Source organism: Condylura cristata, unplaced genomic scaffold (assembly GCF_000260355.1).
Source record: "Condylura cristata isolate star-nosed mole 26May11 unplaced genomic scaffold, ConCri1.0 scaffold00024, whole genome shotgun sequence".
In the NCBI taxonomy this organism is placed as follows: domain Eukaryota; kingdom Metazoa; phylum Chordata; class Mammalia; order Eulipotyphla; family Talpidae; genus Condylura; species Condylura cristata.
The window spans coordinates 2,442,962-2,461,443 of NW_004567125.1; the positions used below are offsets into that span (position 1 = coordinate 2,442,962).

The 18,482-nt window shown below is 38.5% G+C and overlaps 1 protein-coding gene across 5 annotated transcripts in view; it reads left to right on the forward strand.

The window, feature by feature from the left end:
* The first annotated feature begins 60 nt into the window (after positions 1–60).
* The window catches only part of GTF2I (general transcription factor IIi), an 83,368-nt gene continuing 64,946 nt past the window's right edge, over positions 61–18,482 (forward strand). For 2 of the 5 annotated variants that reach the window (XM_004688305.2, XM_004688307.2), the window contains exons 1-2: positions 61–372; positions 16,232–16,335. In XM_004688305.2, coding sequence (XP_004688362.1) covers positions 16,237–16,335 — 99 coding nt within the window. In that variant the 5' untranslated portion in view covers positions 61–372; positions 16,232–16,236. Of the gene's footprint in view, positions 373–15,545; positions 15,552–16,231; positions 16,336–18,482 lie in introns of those variants that run through there. The other 3 variants (XM_004688306.2, XM_004688309.2, XM_012729041.1) reach the window with 2 other exon arrangements.

The following is an 18,482-nucleotide window of genomic DNA, read 5'->3' on the forward strand; positions in this document are numbered from 1 at the left end:
CGGCGAGCGGGCCGGGCTGCACCGCCCCTCCCCGCTTCTGCCCGCGCCCAGGTGGAGCCCGAAGTGGGCTTTGTCCCGGCCGGGGCGCCGCGCCTGCCCCGCGGGGCCTGTTTTTTTTTTTGGGAAATAATCACAATGACCGGAAGGAAAACCTCTGCTTCAGGCCCTGGAAGTAAACCGTCTGCGTTAGCCCAGCACCCCGACGGGGCTACTCGGGAGGAAGAAGACGAAAAATTGTGAACTTTCCTCCCCTTCCCCTGACCTCGCCACTTTGCGCTTATCCAAGCTTGGTACTCTAATGACGCTATTCTTGCACTCGAGTGTTCAGATGTCGGGTCCTGCCGGAGTAGTGTGCACTGCTACGAACGTGGGGTCAGTGCAGGCTTCTGACCTCTGAGCGCTTAAGTTTGTTGCGGACAATGACTAGATCAGCCACAGCGCCTAAAAGTAGTGTCTGGCTGTCCGGGAGACAAAGGGGAAGTTAATTGCAAATGAGAATGCAGTCGAGTGGCAGAAGGCCTGGTCGTCTCCCAAGGCAATGGCCAGTGGTTGCGGATAATTGATTTTACTACGTATTTTTGCTTTGTCCCTTCTTCAGTTACTTCTGTATTCTGCCTTACTCTTTCCGTGTCGCTTTGCTTCTTGGGATGTTGGTTCACCGTGTAGGCAGGACCGACTTGTCTCCTCTTGCTCATCTGCAGTCACTTCTTTAAAACCCTCTCTTGGATTGTGTGGTCAGACTGTTGCTTGTGCAGTCAGCTTGTTTGCCCCTCGGAGAAGGGCGTCTTTATCTCCTCTACTGTGTTTGGTTCTGCCTTGTGTATAGAGTCTGGCCTCGTCACTAGGTAGTAAACTGGTAGGGTAGGGCTTAACTTAACGCCTTTGTCTTTTCCCCCCTTCCAGTCTAAATTAAATGCAAACAGTGGTAACTACAGCTAACGTTTGAACGTTTTTTGGTGCTGCCATCACTCTTTAAATGCTTAATGTTTGTTTTTTTATATTTAATTTTCATAACAATCACGTACTTCCATTTTATAGATGAGGAACAAGCCTAGAGGAGCTGGGTAATTCACTCTTTACCTAGTAAGTAAACTGTGATTCCTAGATTGAACCCAGGCCGGAACTCTTAACCCCCAAGGCGGTAGTTCTCACCCATTGCACCTCTGCATCTTCTGCTGGCCTTGTTAAAACACCATTGCTGGGCCCCACCCAGACTTTCTCAGGTTCTGGGTGGGGCGGGTAATTTGCATTTCTAGTTTCCAGCTAGTGATTCTAGGATGATTGTGGTGTAAAATTAATTTATAGGTACAGGAAAAGTATTCTGTATTTTTGCTTCTCATTATCTTCATTACCTATATCTTACAAGACCACAAGTAATTTGGGCTGCTCCCCATAGATTGCTTGGAAAACTGAGAACTAAGATTCTTTATTAACTAGTCTCCGTTTAAAAAGGAGTCAGGATTTAAGTACGAAATAGATTATCTTGCACTTTTCACCCCCTTCCCCTTGTGTTTACTAATTTACTGGGACACAGGCGCGTATTACCTCCTCCCAGAGATGCCTGCAGCATCCCATCACAGCAGAATCTAAAGTTTGGGAACTAGGATGGGTAGGTTGGGCCAGGCAGAAGCTGGCAGAATACCTGGAATCTCTGGTTCCGCACATGTTCGGCGATTCGGTTTTTAAAAATATGACTGCTAAGACTTTGTTAGTAAAAAGTAGGCTTTTGGAATTTTTTTCTTGGGGCACAAGTCTTGTTAAGAAAGAATTTTAGGGGGTGTCCTTCGTGGCGCAAGGGGTTAAGTCTCAAGCACTGTGAAGCTATTGGCAGCCACTGCAGCATGAGTTCAATACAGGGCCAGAGAACTAACCCGCTTAAGCAGCAGACCTATCCTGTCCAGTGTATTTCAGTTAATCCCCCTGTTCGCTCCACTCTGTCTCTGGTGAAGCCTTTTGTCTTGTCCCTCACCGACCGACCTCTGGCCTGCAACTACCCCCCCCCCCGTTCTTATATGCATAAATAAATAACAAATATTAAAAAACAAGTAATATTAGTTTTTTATGACTGTGTTTCTGGGGAAAGTAACCTTAAGTTAGGTAGGAGGAACGGCTTAGTTTATACATCTGTGTTCTGTCAATTTTGGTGATCATAGGTGATGGTGATGGTGTTTTTGGAAACATAAAATCTAAAAAAAGTCTCTACTCCAGGTTGTTTTTATCTAAAGTGGCAAATAGTAAAACACTGAAAAATTACTAAAAATAACCTTTTCTGCTGTGAGTTGTGACTGTTTGCATTGTATTCCACCTAATTCAGTTCTACTGTTTGTTACATTCTTTTGTTGAAAACTGTGTTTTTAAATAATTGCAATCCTCTTGATAACTGCTGTGGTATAATTAACATGAAAATCAATAAATGAAATCAAATGATTTTTATGCATGTCTGAGGTAAAACATTTTTTGCAGAGTTGTTTGAGAAGAAATACTTTGACAACCCAGTTTCACTTTTCAGAAATGTGTTAATAAGCAATTTACCTAAGACAATTGCTATAAATTTTATTAGCATAGCAATCTACTAAAGATCGTCCATAATACTTTTCTTCCAAAGTTATATACATTTATTTGAGGTAAGCTTATTTGTTACCCGTTGAAAGAAAGGAAAAGCAATAAATTAGCTGTTGCTTATAACCATAAAGTTGAGATTCCTTGTGATCAGTGGGCTGAAAATGGCAGCATAGCCACATGAAGAGTAATACTGGTTAACTGAGTTAGATTTCAGGTACCCACCTTTGGATTTGGGGGTAGGCGTGTGGAGGTAATACTAATGTTTTAGAGAATGTATATACTGGTAATCATAGATAGATAAGTTACCTGCAGTTGGTGGGAATGCAAACTTAGTACCACTATGGAACACTATTTGGAGGTTTCTCAAACTGCTAAAAATGGAGCTTCCATATGACTCAGCATTCCCACACAAAAACACTGATTCAAAAAGATACCTGCACCCCCATGTTTAATCCTGCTTTATTTACAATCGGAAAGACATGGAAACAACCCAGGTGTCCAAAAGTAGATGACTGGATTACAAAGATGTGGCCCATACACACAATAGAATATTACTCAGCAACCAAAAAAAAAAAAAAAAAAGCCTTTTGCAGCAACATGGATGGAGCTGGAAAAGATCATGCTTAGTGAAATAAGCCAGAAAGAATAAGCCAGAAAGAAAAGGAAAAGTACCAGATGGTTTCACTCATAGCAGGAGTATAAAGGACCAGGGGAGAAAATAATAATAATGATCAACTACATACCAGAGACATTTTATGGAGGTGGAGTGGGTAATGGGATAAAAATTGGGCTTGGGGGGAGTGCACTGGACTATGGTGATGGCACATGGGTGATTTGGTGATTGGAAACCCATGGGGATTACAACTGAGATGGGAAAAGGCACAAAATGATGTAAAAATAAACTATTATATTATTTTAAAAATTGGGAGAAAAATTACTTGCAGTACTCAAGGTATTATCTTGGTATTTATTCATTCTCTGTTCTTACCTCTTTTTCCTGCTATCATTTCCTTCTCTTCCCTCTCCTTTGCTGTAATTTTTGTTTTTTCTTTTTTTCATTTCTACAGTTTTTGTCTTGTATCTCCATGTTTGTTTCTGGCATTATGCCTGCATTTACACATTTTGGCCAACTGGGAAAGTAAGAGAAAATACAAGGGAGCTAGGATCATCAGAGTTACTGATTTACACATTGTTACTTGGTGTAATTGATTTAAAATAATAGAGAAAATTTAAAGAATTAATTTGTTTTAAGAGTGTAACTTGAGAGGCAAAATGGAATTTTTATTGAGAGAAAAGGATAGTATGCCTGGTCTCCTGGGTATAGGTAGAGGTTCAAAAATCATGTTGCCTACATTCAAATTCTGGCTCTTGTTACTTCCTGATTGTTATCTTGGGCAACTCACATCTCATTTTTCTGTCTTAGTTTTTTTATTGTATAAAATGGAGATGATGATAGGCCCTCCCTAGTGGCACAGCAGGTTAAAGTGCAGCACTATGAAGCTTTCACAGCCGCTTCAGCACAAGTTCCATCCCCAGCCAGGTAGGTGATCCAGATGGCACAGCAGACCTTCCTGTCACAGTGGACTTCTGTCTCACCTGCTGCTCCCCTCAGAAGTGTATTTCAGTAATTTTACCCATTCTGCTCCCCACACTGTTTCTGGTGAATCCTCTCACCCCTCACATCTCTGGTCTGTAACCATGTTCTTGTATGCATAAATAAATAAAATGGGGATGATGGTAATAGAACTTATTGCACTGGGAGGTTGTGAAGGTTAAGTGAATTAAAGTGCTTAAGGTGATAGTTTATACAATCAAAATATTCATTAAATATTAGACAAAAATACTATGTTTATTGTTTCTGAAACATTGAGTTTTCTAAGAAAATAAAGTTTAGTACAAACCAACTACATGGTTAATCTTCACAAACTCTAGAGAAAATAGACACTGGAAGGGCAGGGACTTACTCTTACTAGGATTTTTCTTTTTTTTAAAGATTTATTTATTTATTTATGCATACAGAACTGTGGTACAAGCCAGAGGTACAGGGGCAATGAGAGGATTTACCAGAAACAGAGTAGGGAGCACAGCAGGCAGATCGACCATGTACACTGCTGAGGGGAGCAGCAGGTGAGACAGGAGAAATCTGCTGGGCCATGTGGGTCAGCTCCCTGGCCAGGGATCACACTCCCACTGAAGCTGCTGTTGCTAGTTTGCAGAACCTGTTGCGCCACCAGGGAGAGCCAGTGAACTTAATTTTTAAAAATAGCCTTTTGGAAAAATACAGGATGGTTTCACTCATAGCATGAGTATAAAGGACCAGGGGAAATAATAATAATAATAATAAATAATAATAATAATAATAAAAATAATAATAATGAACAACTATGTACCAGAGACATTTTACGGGGGGTGGAGTGGGGAATGGGATAAAAAATGGGATGGGATGGGATGGGGATGTGCACTGGACTATGGTGATGGCACATGGGTGATTTGGTGATGGGAAGCAAATGGGGGCTTACAACTGAGATGGAAAAAGGCACAAAATGATGTAATAATAAACATATTATTTTAAAAAGATAGCCTTTTGAAATTGCTCACTAGACATAAATTCATTCTACTTATTTTCTATCTGTAGCTATCATAAGGTTTAGAGATAGATCTTTCCCCATTGGCAATATTGATATTTTTGAGAATGAAGCTAGTGAAGCGGTTTAAGAGCAATTGTCTGTTTTTGTTTTATATATATGTATTTTACATCATTCTTGTACAATGTATGCTTTTGACTTTCAAAAGGGGCAGTTGAAGGAGATTTAAAAAAAAAAAAGCTTAGGTTTCTTATTTGTGGCCAGACCCCACTGATACCTTTTAAGGTTTTACTTATTTTTGCTGAGAAGAACTGGAGTGTAGATCAGAGGTGGGGGGGTAGGAGGAGACAGAGTGGGGAACAGCACAGACAGATATATCTACTGAAGTACACAGCTAAAGGGAGAGGTTGGCAAGATAAGAGATCAGGTCTCTTGTGCCATGTGGGTCAGCTCTCTGACTAGGGGTGGAACTCAGGCTGTCTCAGTGCTGAGGCTTAACCCCTAGATCATCAGGGAGGTCCCACCATTGAAATCTTATTATTAGAAATTGATAGTTTGGTGAAATTTGAGAAAGCTAGTATGGATTTTTAGTTAAAAAGAATTTGTCATATTCTGGACCCTCCCTGGTGGCGCATGGGTTAAAGCACAGCACTGTGATGCTCTCTGCAGCCACTGTAGCACAAGCACCATATCGGCCAGCAAGTGACCCACGCAGCGCAGCATACCTGATCTTGCCTGTCTTGCCTGTTCTGCTCACCACTCTGACTCTGGTGAATCCTACCCCTCTGGCCTGTATACCAGGTCTTGTATACATCAATAAATCTTAAAAAAAAAAAAAAAAGAATTTGCCATATTCTGATAAAACACATACCTACTTTAGCATAAATGTGGGCAGAATTTTGTCTAGTTTGGTTTTCTTCACCAAAATTAGTTGCATATTCAACAAAAAATAACTAGCCTTGGCCTCATACTTTAAAACATGTTACATTTCATTTGTGAATTAATTTGACAGAGGAGAGTGAAAGTATGTACTGTTGTACCCGCTCTACATCTGTGGAAAGAGCAGATAAGCTGACAGTAGTACTGAAATTTGAAACTTGGCTGAAGGGGTGCGGAGAGATACCATCAGCTTCACTTCTTCCTCCTCATTTTTCTTTTGCCATTTTAAACACTTAATGTAGTGGCCTTAATTGCATTCAGTGTTGTGCAACAAGTATTACCACTATTTTAATAGACTATCATCACCCCAGAGAGAAACTCTGTAACCACTGAGTGATAACTTCCTCAGTTACTCTTTCCCCTAGTGTCTGGTAACCTCTAATCTAGTTTCTGTCTTTGAATTTTTCCATTTTAGATAATTTATGTGAGTGGGAAGACAATATTTGTGTTTTTGTGTGTGGATTATTTTACTTAGCATAATGCTCCCAAGGTTTATCTGTTGTAGCATATATGAAAATTTTACCCTTTTGACCACTGAATAATCTTCCATCATATGTTAATGCTGCCTTTTATTCATTTGCCTGTTATGGACATTTAAGTTGTTTCCACCTTTTGACGGTTACCATACCTCCGCTGTGAACATTGGTTTGCAAGCATATAGCAGTTTCTTCAATGTTTTTGTTGAAGTTTTCCTGGCCAGTGCGGTGTTCTCCCCATGCCCACAGTTTCCTCTCACATCCGAAAAAAGAGTGTTAGGTTCATTGGTGTGTCTACATTGTTCAGTCAGAGAGAGAGGAAAGAGGGGGCTCTGTGATTTGGAAAGTTACCTGGCTCAGGACTGGGTCCTATATTGTGCTCTGTAGTGTGGATTCAGACCACCCATAATTCTCAACTGGAATAAGCCGGTTGGAGAGTGATTGATGTGAACAAGCACAAATGATTATGAAGATTAGAAGTGTTTTGGTTCCCTTTATTTAGAAGTTAAGCGTAATAATGGCCCTCCCTGGTGGCGCAACAGGTTAAAGCACAGCTATGCCAGCTAGCTGCAGCCACTTCAGTGCCAGTGGGGAGCAGAACAGGCAGATTATGTACACTGCAGAGTAGAGCAGCAGGTGGGTCAGGAGAGGTCTGTCACACCATGTCACCTCCCTGGCTGGGGATCTAATTTGTGCTGAAGTAGCTGTGGCTAGCTTCCTAGTGCTGCACTTTAACCCTTGTGCCACCAAGGAGGGACCCCAAATTTCTTGATAATAGCAAAATTAGTGTTAACTGTTCACTATTCATTTTCTATATATTGGAGGTTTTGTGGGGGGAGAGGGATCCTTTATTCTACTTGGAAAAGTATTTTTTACTTGAAGGTTCTCCCTGGTGGTGCAGGGGTTATGTCTCAGAGCTATCAAGCTTTCAACAACCACTGCGGCATGAGTGCAATCCCTGGCCAGGGAGCTGACCCACAAGGTACAGCAGACCTCTCCTGTCTCCCACAGCTCCCCTCAGCAGTGTATTTCAGTCAGTCTGCTTGTTCTGTTCCATACTGTCTCTGGTGAATCCTCTCACCAACCACCCGCCCCCCAGATCTCAGTTCTTGTAATGCATAAATAAATAAAAATGAATCTTTAAAAAAGTTATCCATTTCTTCCCTCTATAATTTTTTTTTTTTGAATTAAACAGCATAGTGAAGACCTTCTGTGTTAGGTATTGTGTGAGGCCCCCTCTTACTACGTTTAGCATTGTAATTTTAAATAGTTTAAAGTAGTAAGTTCTCTTGGAGGACACACAGAATTGCGGGATGGAGGGGAGTAGGTTGGACAGGAATGCCCATAGCAACTGGTAATAAGTTTTTGAGAGTATATGAACTTATGATTTCTAAGCATTATCTATATTAAGGCATTTAATACTCACCAATTCTGTAACATCAAGTAGATGCTGGCAGTTAGGATTCCTATTTCAATGTTGAGAAGGAAGTTGAGGGAGGCTAGAGAAAGTATGGGGCAGTTTTTAAAATCATTTCAATGGGGGCCTTCTAGGTGGTGCAAGGGATTAAAGCACAGCACTGATCTGCAGCCACTGCAGCCTGAGTTCCATCCCCAGCAGGGAGCTGACCCACATGGCGCGGCAGACCTCTCCTGTCTCACCTGCTGCTCCCCATAGCAGTGTATTTCAGTACATCTGCCTGTTCTGCTCCCCACTCTGTCTCTCATGAACCCTCTCACACTGCGTCCCACCTCCACTTCCACACCTCCACCCCCTTCTGACCTATATCTCTGGTTCTTGTATGCATAAATAAATAAATAAATAATTAAAAAAATAATTCAATAGTTTTTATTGTATTTTTTCCAAATTAAGCTTGTTGAGGTAAAAGTAGGTTTGCATTTTTGTATCTGCTCCAGGTTACAGGTTCAAAGCTCTTCAAATAATATACTTTCACACTCTGGGGAGAGACAGTTTTTTAAAAAAAATTATATATATTTATTTATGGATACAAGAACTAGCATATGGGCCAGAGGTGTGGGGTGGGAGAGAATTCATCAGAGACAGAGTGGGGAGCAGAACAGGCAGATCTACTGAAATAAACTGCTGAGGGAAACTGGGCGGACAGAAGAGGTCTGCTACACCTTGTGGGTCACTTCCCTGTCCAAGGATCGAACTCATGCTTCAGTGGTGCAGATAGCCACTAGGGAGTTTAGTATAAATCTCTAGGCAGTTGGATTCCAAGCCCATGTTCTTAACTACCCTGTTATACTAACTTCCAGTTCTTATATTAGTGTTTTGAATATAGACAATATTAAGTGATAGACAAATTTGAGAAGATCTTACTAACTTTACTGATTTTACCTAGTAAGTTAATAGTTGAAACAAGGTTGAAAAACAGCATTGGGGTAAAATTTATGGCTATCAAACAGCCAATGATCTGTTTGATAACCTTCAGTGTGGTAAATCTAAAATGGGCATAAAATCAGAAAGGAACCTAGAATTTATTCTTGAATTCAGCAAATGTGTCCTGAGTGGTGTGCAAGGCATTGTGGTTGTGTTGGGATACGACTTCACCCTCCCCCCGTACTTTACAGAATTACAGTTAATAACAAGTATGTGCAAATTTAAAGAGTCTGATTTGTAGATACACAATGAATTTTGTGGGAGAAAATTTAGAAAAAGTGGTGTTAATATATTTTTACATTTTTTGGACATTACTTACCCTCATGGATTTCCAGTTAAAAATTTTCCTTCCTTAAAGTACAAGAAGAAAAATAGCCCATTTCCATTTTCTTTAGTGAATAGAGACAAGACATTGTAATCAGTAATTTGCTGTATAACGTGTTTGTTTGCTAGTTCTAATATTTCATCTGTGACAAGACTTATATACTCCTGAAATGAGGCCAAAATAGGAAAAAAATTAATTAGCTTATTAGCACATATATATTTGATGCCTTAAAAATTATTTTGAAAGACTTTAAATTACAGATTAGCTGCAAGAACAGTGAACAAGAATTTCCCATGTATTCTTCATGCAGAAACTCCAAGTTTTTCAGAATGTCATTATAGCAAAGGGGGAGGGGTTAACTCATGACCACATTTCCATTTGTTATCTGTGTCTATAATGTACTCTTATCTTTAGAACAGTTCCTCAGTCCTTTAATGTCCTTTACCTTTTTGAAGATTACAGTGAATCATTTAGTAGACTGTCTCTCAACTTGTTTTTTTCCCAGTACTCGTTCAGGTTAAGCATTTTGGATAGAAATACCAGTGTTCTCATTGTGTTCTTCAGGGTGGGACGTGATGTCTGTTTTCATGAATAAAGTGTTTATTGTGTTGATTAACTGGCTAAAATGGCATGTGCCATGTTGGTATGTGCCATGTTGGTATGTGCCATGTTTTCTTTTGTTTATCAGCATTTTGTTTGGCAATATTTGATGTAATGAAAGTAACATTTGTTCTTTGAGAATTGAGGAATCTTCCCTCCCCCAATTCCAAGCTGAGAATGTTTTTGTTAGGGATGAAGATTAACACCTGCATTTAAAAATTCCATTATTGTTATCTAAGTCCTTGAAAATTTAATTTTTTTTAAATTGAAATGCTAGGGCTACTGGAATTTGAAAAGTATTTTTAAAAATTAAAGTTTAACAGTGTAAGGTAAGGCTTGAAAGAATATGGGGAGTTAGGAGCATCCAATGAGTTAGATCTAGAGGGCCTCCTGGTAGCACAGGGTATAAAGTCTCAGTGCTGTCAAGCTATTGCCAGCCACTGTAGCACAAGTTCAGTTCCCGGCCAGGAAGCTAACCCACATAGGGTGGCCACTTCTGTGTTACCCTCTGTTCCCCTCAGCAGTGGGATATGTAGATTTCAGTAGATATGCCTGTTCTCCTCAGTTTGTCTTGGTGAATCCTCTTATACCCCTCCCCCATTCTCTCTCCCACGTTTAGTCTACACTCCATCCAGTTCGTGTATACTTAAGTAAATGGAAATAAATATTTTTTGTTGGTTTTTAAAAAGGTCATTCGTTCATTCATTCATTCATTTATGAAGAAAAGAACTGGGGTGTAGGCCAGAAGTGCAGGGTGTGAGTGGGGAGCAGAACAGGCAGATCCATTGAAATACACTGCTGAGGGGAGCTACAGGGGATCCAGGAGAGGTCTGCTGTGCCATGTGGGTCAGCTCCCTGGCTGGGGATTGAATTTGTGCTATGGTGGCTGCAGAGAATTTCATAGTGCTGAGACTTAATTTAATTAACTCCTTGCACCATCACTGCATGTTTACTTACTGTGGTCTTTTTTTTTAAACCTGTCTTGTCTTTCTGTACACAAAAAGAGGAACCTTGGAATTTGGAAGTAAATGTTAAAAAGTTAACTGTCAAAAAAAAAAAGTTAACTGTCTACATGTCCTTAGTAAGACAGCTGATCTTTCTGATTTGTATTTTCATTTAGAATAGGTTGCCCTAAAATATTCTTGAATTTTCTTTTTTTGAGATTATTTATGCATATAGTGCTGGAGTACAGGCCAGAGGTGCAGGGGCAGCGAGAGGATTCACCAGAAACAGAATGGGAGCAGAACAGGCAAACGACGAAGTACACGCTGAGGGGAGCGGGTGATACTGGGGGCATGGAATTTGCATCGAAGCAGCTATGGCTAAGCTTCATAGTGCTGCGCTTTAACTCGCTGCGCCACCAGGGAGGGCCCAATAGATAAAATCTTTATTTTATTTATTTTTATGCCTCTCAACATTTCTTTTTAAAGATTTATTTATTCATACAGAACTGGGGTACAAGTCAGAGGTGCAGGGGTGGTGAGAGACTTCACGAGAGACAGAGTGGGGAGTAGAAGGCAGATCGACGAAGTACATTGCTGAGGGATGCGCCGATGGGCAGGAGAGGCCTGCTACGCCATGTGGCTCTCCTCCAGGGGTGGGGATTGAACTCGCAGTGAAAGGGCTGGGCTGCGGCCAGCTTGCAGTGCTGCGTCCTAAACCCTTGAGCCACCAGGGAGGGGTCCCAATAAATAAAATCTTTAAAAAAAATTAAGAGCAGCAGCATACACATGAAAAAAATTTATGTGAAATTAATTGTTAGCTTATTTTGAGGTAGAACAGGTCAGAACAGTAAGGACACATTTAAACCTAATCTCTGAAATGGATCTCCCACCAGAAACACAAGAAGATTTTAAAGAATGGCTGGTGTCTGTTTTCAGAGCGATAAAAGAAGGTATTTCATCTATTAAACAATAGCCAGCCAGGGTAAAAGATTAAAAAAAAAAAAGAAACAGTGATAGACCAGTTAAATTCATCTTTGAAACTAGAAGAATTAAAATCCAATCAGGGAAACAAAAGAAGTTAAATAGCATTGAGAATTATGTTAATTGAAAAATGAGAAAGAAAAGACAGCAGACCCAGGTAACTTACTTTTGATGTGTCTGCTGTGCTTTTTCATTTTTTTCCTCTTTAAGGAAAAAAAAAATTTTTTTTGCATTGAAGAACTGGGGTGTAGGACAGACATGCAGGGGTTGAAAGGGTCCACCAGAGATGAGAGTGGGGAGCAGAAATTGTAATAAAGTAAAAATGAAAAACAACGAACACCTATAAACCAGAGACATTATGGAGGTGGAGAGGGGAATAGGATCAAAACTTGGGTGGGAAGAGTGCTTGGGGCTATGGTGATGGCACATATGTGAATTGGTGGTGGGAAGTCCATGGGTATTATAACCGAGATGAAAAAATGCACATAATGAAGAATGATGTAAAATACATTTAAAAAAAAATTGAGGAGCAGAACAGGCAGATGTAATGAAATACATTGCTGACCCACACCCAGTTCTTCTATGCAAAAAGAAAAAAATTTTAAAGAGGAAAAAAAAAAATGAAAAAGCACAGCAGACATATCAAAAGTAAGTTACCTGGGTCTTCTGTCTCTCGTTTTTCAATTTCCATAATTCTCGATGCTATTTAATAACTTCATCTTTTGTTTCCCTGATTTGATTTTAATTCTTCTTTGAGTCAGGAGGTCTGCTGAGACATGTGGTCAACTCCCTGGCTGGGGATGGAACTGGTACTGTGGTGGTTGCAGACAGCTTCAGTGCTGCAGAAAGTAACAGGAAAATATGATATCTATTGCCTTTGAGATGGCACTTATGGGTGTGTGATAAGCTTTAAGAAGTATGTGACTGTCTTCTTTGCCATATGTAAGAAACCTGTCTTTTCAAGGAGCAGTAAAGTTGTCAGGGAGAGAGTAGAGGCGAACTCTAATGACCATGTCTTGCTTTTGTATGCATAAATAAGTCTTAAAAAAACAATAAAATTGATTAAAAACAAAAGTAGTGTGTGAAAAAATACAGAATTAAGACAAACATAATATATGTGAAAAAGCCAAACATATACAAACAAACCAGATAATTAAAGAGCTACAGAGACTATGATCACAATAAAAAGAATGATCTGGGATTGAAAATTATGCATATAATGTCATCATCAGGTGCCACTAGTAATGGGTATAAAATCTAAGTGAATGAAGAGTTACTTTAGAATAAATATAAATAATGTAATCTCTTTAGCAACAGAGATTGACTCTTTTATTGGTGATGAGGTATTCATAATGATTAAGTCAGAGCTATCCAAAACATGAGATTAATGAATTTAGTATATTTAAACATTAGCGTAAGAATTTTGTCTATGTGGTGTAAAGGTGTTCATTATTGAGAATTTTAAAATAGGACAAAGGCAAAAAGTAACTTTACAAAGATGTGAAATTTTATGATTCCATTTTGACATGGCTATTGCAATATTATGCAGCTATTTAAATGATTTTTGCTGAGAAGGTGTAAAATGTCAGATGGATAATGCTAGTTGATCATTGAGGCAACACTATTATACTCATAGTGGGTTAGAATCTTTGGGATTTTATCACTTTATCACAAAAAATCTGTCTTTGATACTTCACATGCATTTTAACCATAGCATATCATCAGCTATTTCTGTGTTTCTTTTCTGTATTCCTCCAGTGTTCTTACGCTCAGGAAATCTGTCTCATCTCCATCCTTATACTAATGTACTAATAATCCTTTGTGCACATTCAGCAGTACAACAGAACCACTTGTTTTGTCTCAATGAATTTGGGACTTTACGGGCACTTTATGAGTAGAATCATTCATTTGCCCTTTGGTGCCTAACTTATTTTGCTTTAGGATATTTTCAAGGTTTGTCTTTGTTACAATATGTCTTACATTCTTTTTTATTTTACATTATAGCCCAGAGGCCTATTATTTATTTTAAAATATCTATCATGTATGAATTCATGATTGGGTTCCAGCATTTCGGGCTCCTTAGGGTTGGTTCTCACAAGGTGCTTCTCTGGAGCTGGGTGGTGGCTTCAGTTGATTCCAAGTACCTTTCTTTTTTTAAGGATTTTTATTTATTTATGCATACAGCACTGGGGTACAGGCCAGAGGTAAAGGGGTGGTGAGAGCATTTACCAGAGACAGAGTGGGGAGCAGAACAGGCAGATGGATGAAATACACTGCTGAGGGGAGCAGTGGGTGAGTCAGGAAAGGTCTGCTGCTCCGTGAGGGTCACCTCCCTGGCTAGGTATGGAATTGTGCTGCCGTGGCTTCAGCAGCTTCATAATGCTGCACTTTACCCATTGCGCCACCAGGGAGGGCCTCAAGTACCGTTCTTTCAGATTTCGTTTTTCCTCAGGAAGTTACCTCAGCTCTTAGAGTGCTTAATATGTTCAGTAGGAACATTCATTTTCTTGGCAAGAATCATGCCTTTTATTTGTTTGATTATAACAGTACTGCATGCTGAGTAACACTGTAGAGTCTCCCATTTTTGCCATAGTTACATTTGTGATGCATTCTGTTTTGAACAGTGCCCATTCCCTTGATGTCTGCAGCATCCCTGTTCTTAGAGATTTGCATGTATGTGACCAAAAGAACAACTCTTATGTTTTATAAAAGCTTGAGAACATGTAACAGATGCCTGGTAGATGGTGGTCTCCTACCAAAAGGCATTTATTTCCTTTTTAAGGTTGAATTATATGCCCCATTATATGTATGTATCACATTTTCATCAGACAGTGAACACTAGTTGCTTCTATCTTTTGGCTATTATGAATAATGCTGCTATGAACATGGGTTTGTAAATACCTTTTCAAGTTCCTTCTTTCAATTTTTTGGAAATATCCATGTACCCAGGAGTGGAATTGTGACTGATGGCAATTTTTTTAAAGAATATAATAGTTTATTTTTTATATCATTTTGTACCTTTTTCCATCTCAGTTGTAATCCCTGTGGGTTTCCCATCACTGAATCACCCGTGTGCCATCACCATAGTCCAGTGCACTTCACCGCCCTCACCCCCCCATTTTGATCCCATTCCCCACTCTACCTCCATATAGTTTTTTCTTCATTATTATTATTTTCTCCCCGGGTCCTTTATACTCTTGCTATGAGTGAAACCATCCAGTATTTTTCCTTTTCTTTCTGGCTTATTTCACTAGTATGATCTTTTCCAGCTCCATCCATGTTGCTGCAAAAGGCGTGTGTTTATTTTATTTTATTTTTTTGGTTGCTGAGTAATATTCCATTGTGAGTATGGAGTGTATGGATCACATCTTTTTTTTTTCTTTAAAGATTTATTTATTCATACAGAACTGGGGTACAGGCCAGAGATGCGGAGGATGAGAGGATTCACCAGAGACAGAGCGGGGAGCAGAACAGGCAGATCGATGAAGTACACTGCTGAGGGGAGCAGTGGGCGGGTCAGGAGAGGTCTGCCACGCCATGTGGTCTCCTCTGGGGCGGGCAGGCGGGAATCGAGCTCATGTGGAAGTGGCTTAAGCTTCTCAGTGCTGTGCTTTAACCCGCTGCGCCACCAGGGAGGGCCTGGACCACATCTTTTTAATCCAGTCATCTACTTTTGGGCATTTGGGTTGATTCCATGTCTTTTTGATTGTAAATAAAGCAGCAATAAACAGACTCATGGTAATTCTTAATTTTTAACTTCTTAATTTTTTTTTTAGGACCTGCTAACCTTTTCCACAGTGACTGTGCCATTTTGTATTCCTAGCAGCATTGTACAAGAGTTCAATTTCTCCATATTCTCATCAACACTTACTTATAGCGCTTTTGTTTGTATATTCAGCTTGAAATTCAGCTCAGGCTTTCTGTTGATAACGAAGTTTTGGAAAATGTTTTCTAAAAAGAATATAATGTGTTATAAAGATAATATTTGTCCTGTAGCCCATTTCTGTCTTAGTAAGAAAGGGAAATTCTCTTCATCCTAACTTCGTGTACCCATTCTTTTCTATAACTAATGTATGATGGGAGAAGGAGAACTTTGCATCTGTTTCCTCTGTTGAGTTATCACTGATTACCTGTTCCTCTCATTTTGGAGAAATTAAAATGGTTCTGGGTTTTATTTTGGAGGGTGATGCTCACCTACTTTTATGAAAATAAAACTAGATGGAAAGTTAGTTGATAGAATCTCTATCATAAACGATAAGTGTTTCATGCAAATAGAATAGTCCGATGCTGAGTCTTTTTTTCTCTTAAGAAAACTAGTTGATTAGGCAATCTGTAGAAAATTCACAGTCCTAAATTTATGTTTATAAGTATACTGTGGCTTTCTGCCATTCATGTTCTCATTCCTTCCTTTTGCACAGGGATCATGGCCCAAGTAGCAATGTCTACCCTACCTGTGGAAGATGAGGAGTCCTCAGAGAGCAGGATGGTGGTCACATTCCTCATGTCTGCTCTGGAGTCTATGGTGAGAAGACTTTTGGTTCTATAAAATCTGTTTCGAATTGTACTTGTGAATGATTTATCTTTGTAAATCATAATTTTGGCTTTAATTTTAATAAGAGTAGTTATTTTGTTGACTGAGTTATGAATTTAAGACTAATTTTATTGCTGTGTTTTGAAATATCAATTATCTAAATTTTTATATTCAACTTCAATTTTTTAATCTACCAATATCTTAGGTAGTTGCGTGTTTCCTGAGCATTAACTTAGAATTTATGTGCAGTATTTAAAGTTACCCAGAATGAGTTTGTATATTATAATGCGATACTGGTGTATTATTGTATCTGAATAAAGAATATTACCAGAATTTTGAATAAGCACGTATTTACTATTTTGTATGTATATTTTATTCTGCTTATATATTCACCTTTGTCCTTATTCAGCTACATTTTGCTACTTTACATTGTTAGCTTTTAAAAAGAAACTCAAAATTATAGGAAAGTATTAAATTTTTTTGCTATATTTCTGTATTACTATGATGGTAGCAGTGTAATTTGTCATGTTTTTGTAGATATGTAGCTAGAATCAGTATTTAAGCATATAGATTTTAAAAAGTATTTTAAAGTATTTTCTAATACATTGAAGTTAAACATTCCAAGCAGGAGACTATGTATTCCATAAGTGTTGACTAGTATTAGATAAGGTTTAACATCACATCTCAGTATGATACCGTTTGTAAATGTCTTTTTCATACTCTTATATGAGGGCATTTTTTTCTTTCTACTAAGAATTTTTTTTAAAGAGAAGGAAATTTTGGAGTGGTTAGTGATTATATATTATAACTTTCTGCTAATACTATTCCATCCTTGTGAGTGTAAAACCAGCCAAAATTTGTGGCTGTCATATTAAGTGAAACTTTAGAGAGTAATTCCTGCTCTTAATATTGAAATATTTTCCTGATACTATTTCCTACACAGAATAACAGGGTCACTTTGGGCCCATTCTGTTCTGTGGAATGTCTTTATAGTTTTCTTGTCTTTACAAAGTCACTTCATTATTCTTAGCATTTATTTCTTTCTCCTCAATAGGAGAGTATTCTCTTCATGTTCTTAGTTGCAAATTATGAAATGTAATTATAGGTATATAGGATGGTTTCGTTCGTTCCCTGGCCTATATATTTCTTTGATCTAATCATTGGACAGTGCGTGAATCTTGCTTTGTTTTGCTGTTTCATAAATACTGCCTTTGATGACAGGGTTGTCCAACTAAGAGTGTGGATAGTGCACCCTCATTTATCTCAAGGTAAGTAAATAATACTTCCTTAAAGGTAGCAGCCACGTACATCTCATAAGTGTAATAAAATTATAGTATACCATTATTCTTCATGCTGGGAGCAGTTTTCTCACCTCTACTGTGACTTTGCTATAGTTTGAAATTCCTGGTCATTTCAGTAGGCATAAAGTTACTTATTCAAGATAACACAATTCAGTATACACAAATGCTCCCTGTTTAAGAAATTAGAGGGTTGCTGTGATGTAGAAATCAAAAACAAATAGAGGAAAGCTGTAGTTTTCCACAGTGATACTGAGAACATAGGCTATTTGGCAAAAGAGCCAAACAACTTCAAGTCTTTATCATGTGCCAAGTTAAATTCTAGATGAATAGAAATAGTTACATTAAAATAAAACAAAAGAAAGAAACCCAGGAGAAAGAAACATAACTGTGATTACTTCCATAGACAATTTTTCTCTACCTAAAATCAGTGAATCAGTGGAATATTATGCTACTGATGTACTCTTTTAAAATGTCTCTGGGAAAGTTACAAAACATTTATTACAGTATTATGAGTTAGCTCTTCTGGAAGTGTAGATAGGAATGTTAAATGCTAGAAGCTTCTTAGCAATTTTGTAATTTTTGAGAATCTTGAAAGTATCCACTTTCCATAGTCACAGTTTTTTACTCAATTGTTTCACATTTCTGACACCTTTCTAAGACATTCATTAATGATACAAAATATTTTTTCCCAATTATTGTTGCCATGTTGTTTTTAGGAATGATCATTGGAATCACCAACATTTTCTATAATTAGTATGTGTATAAGTGTGTATGAAATATTACCTATACATATTCATAAAAAGGAATATTATATACCTGATTAAGATTTTAAAGAAT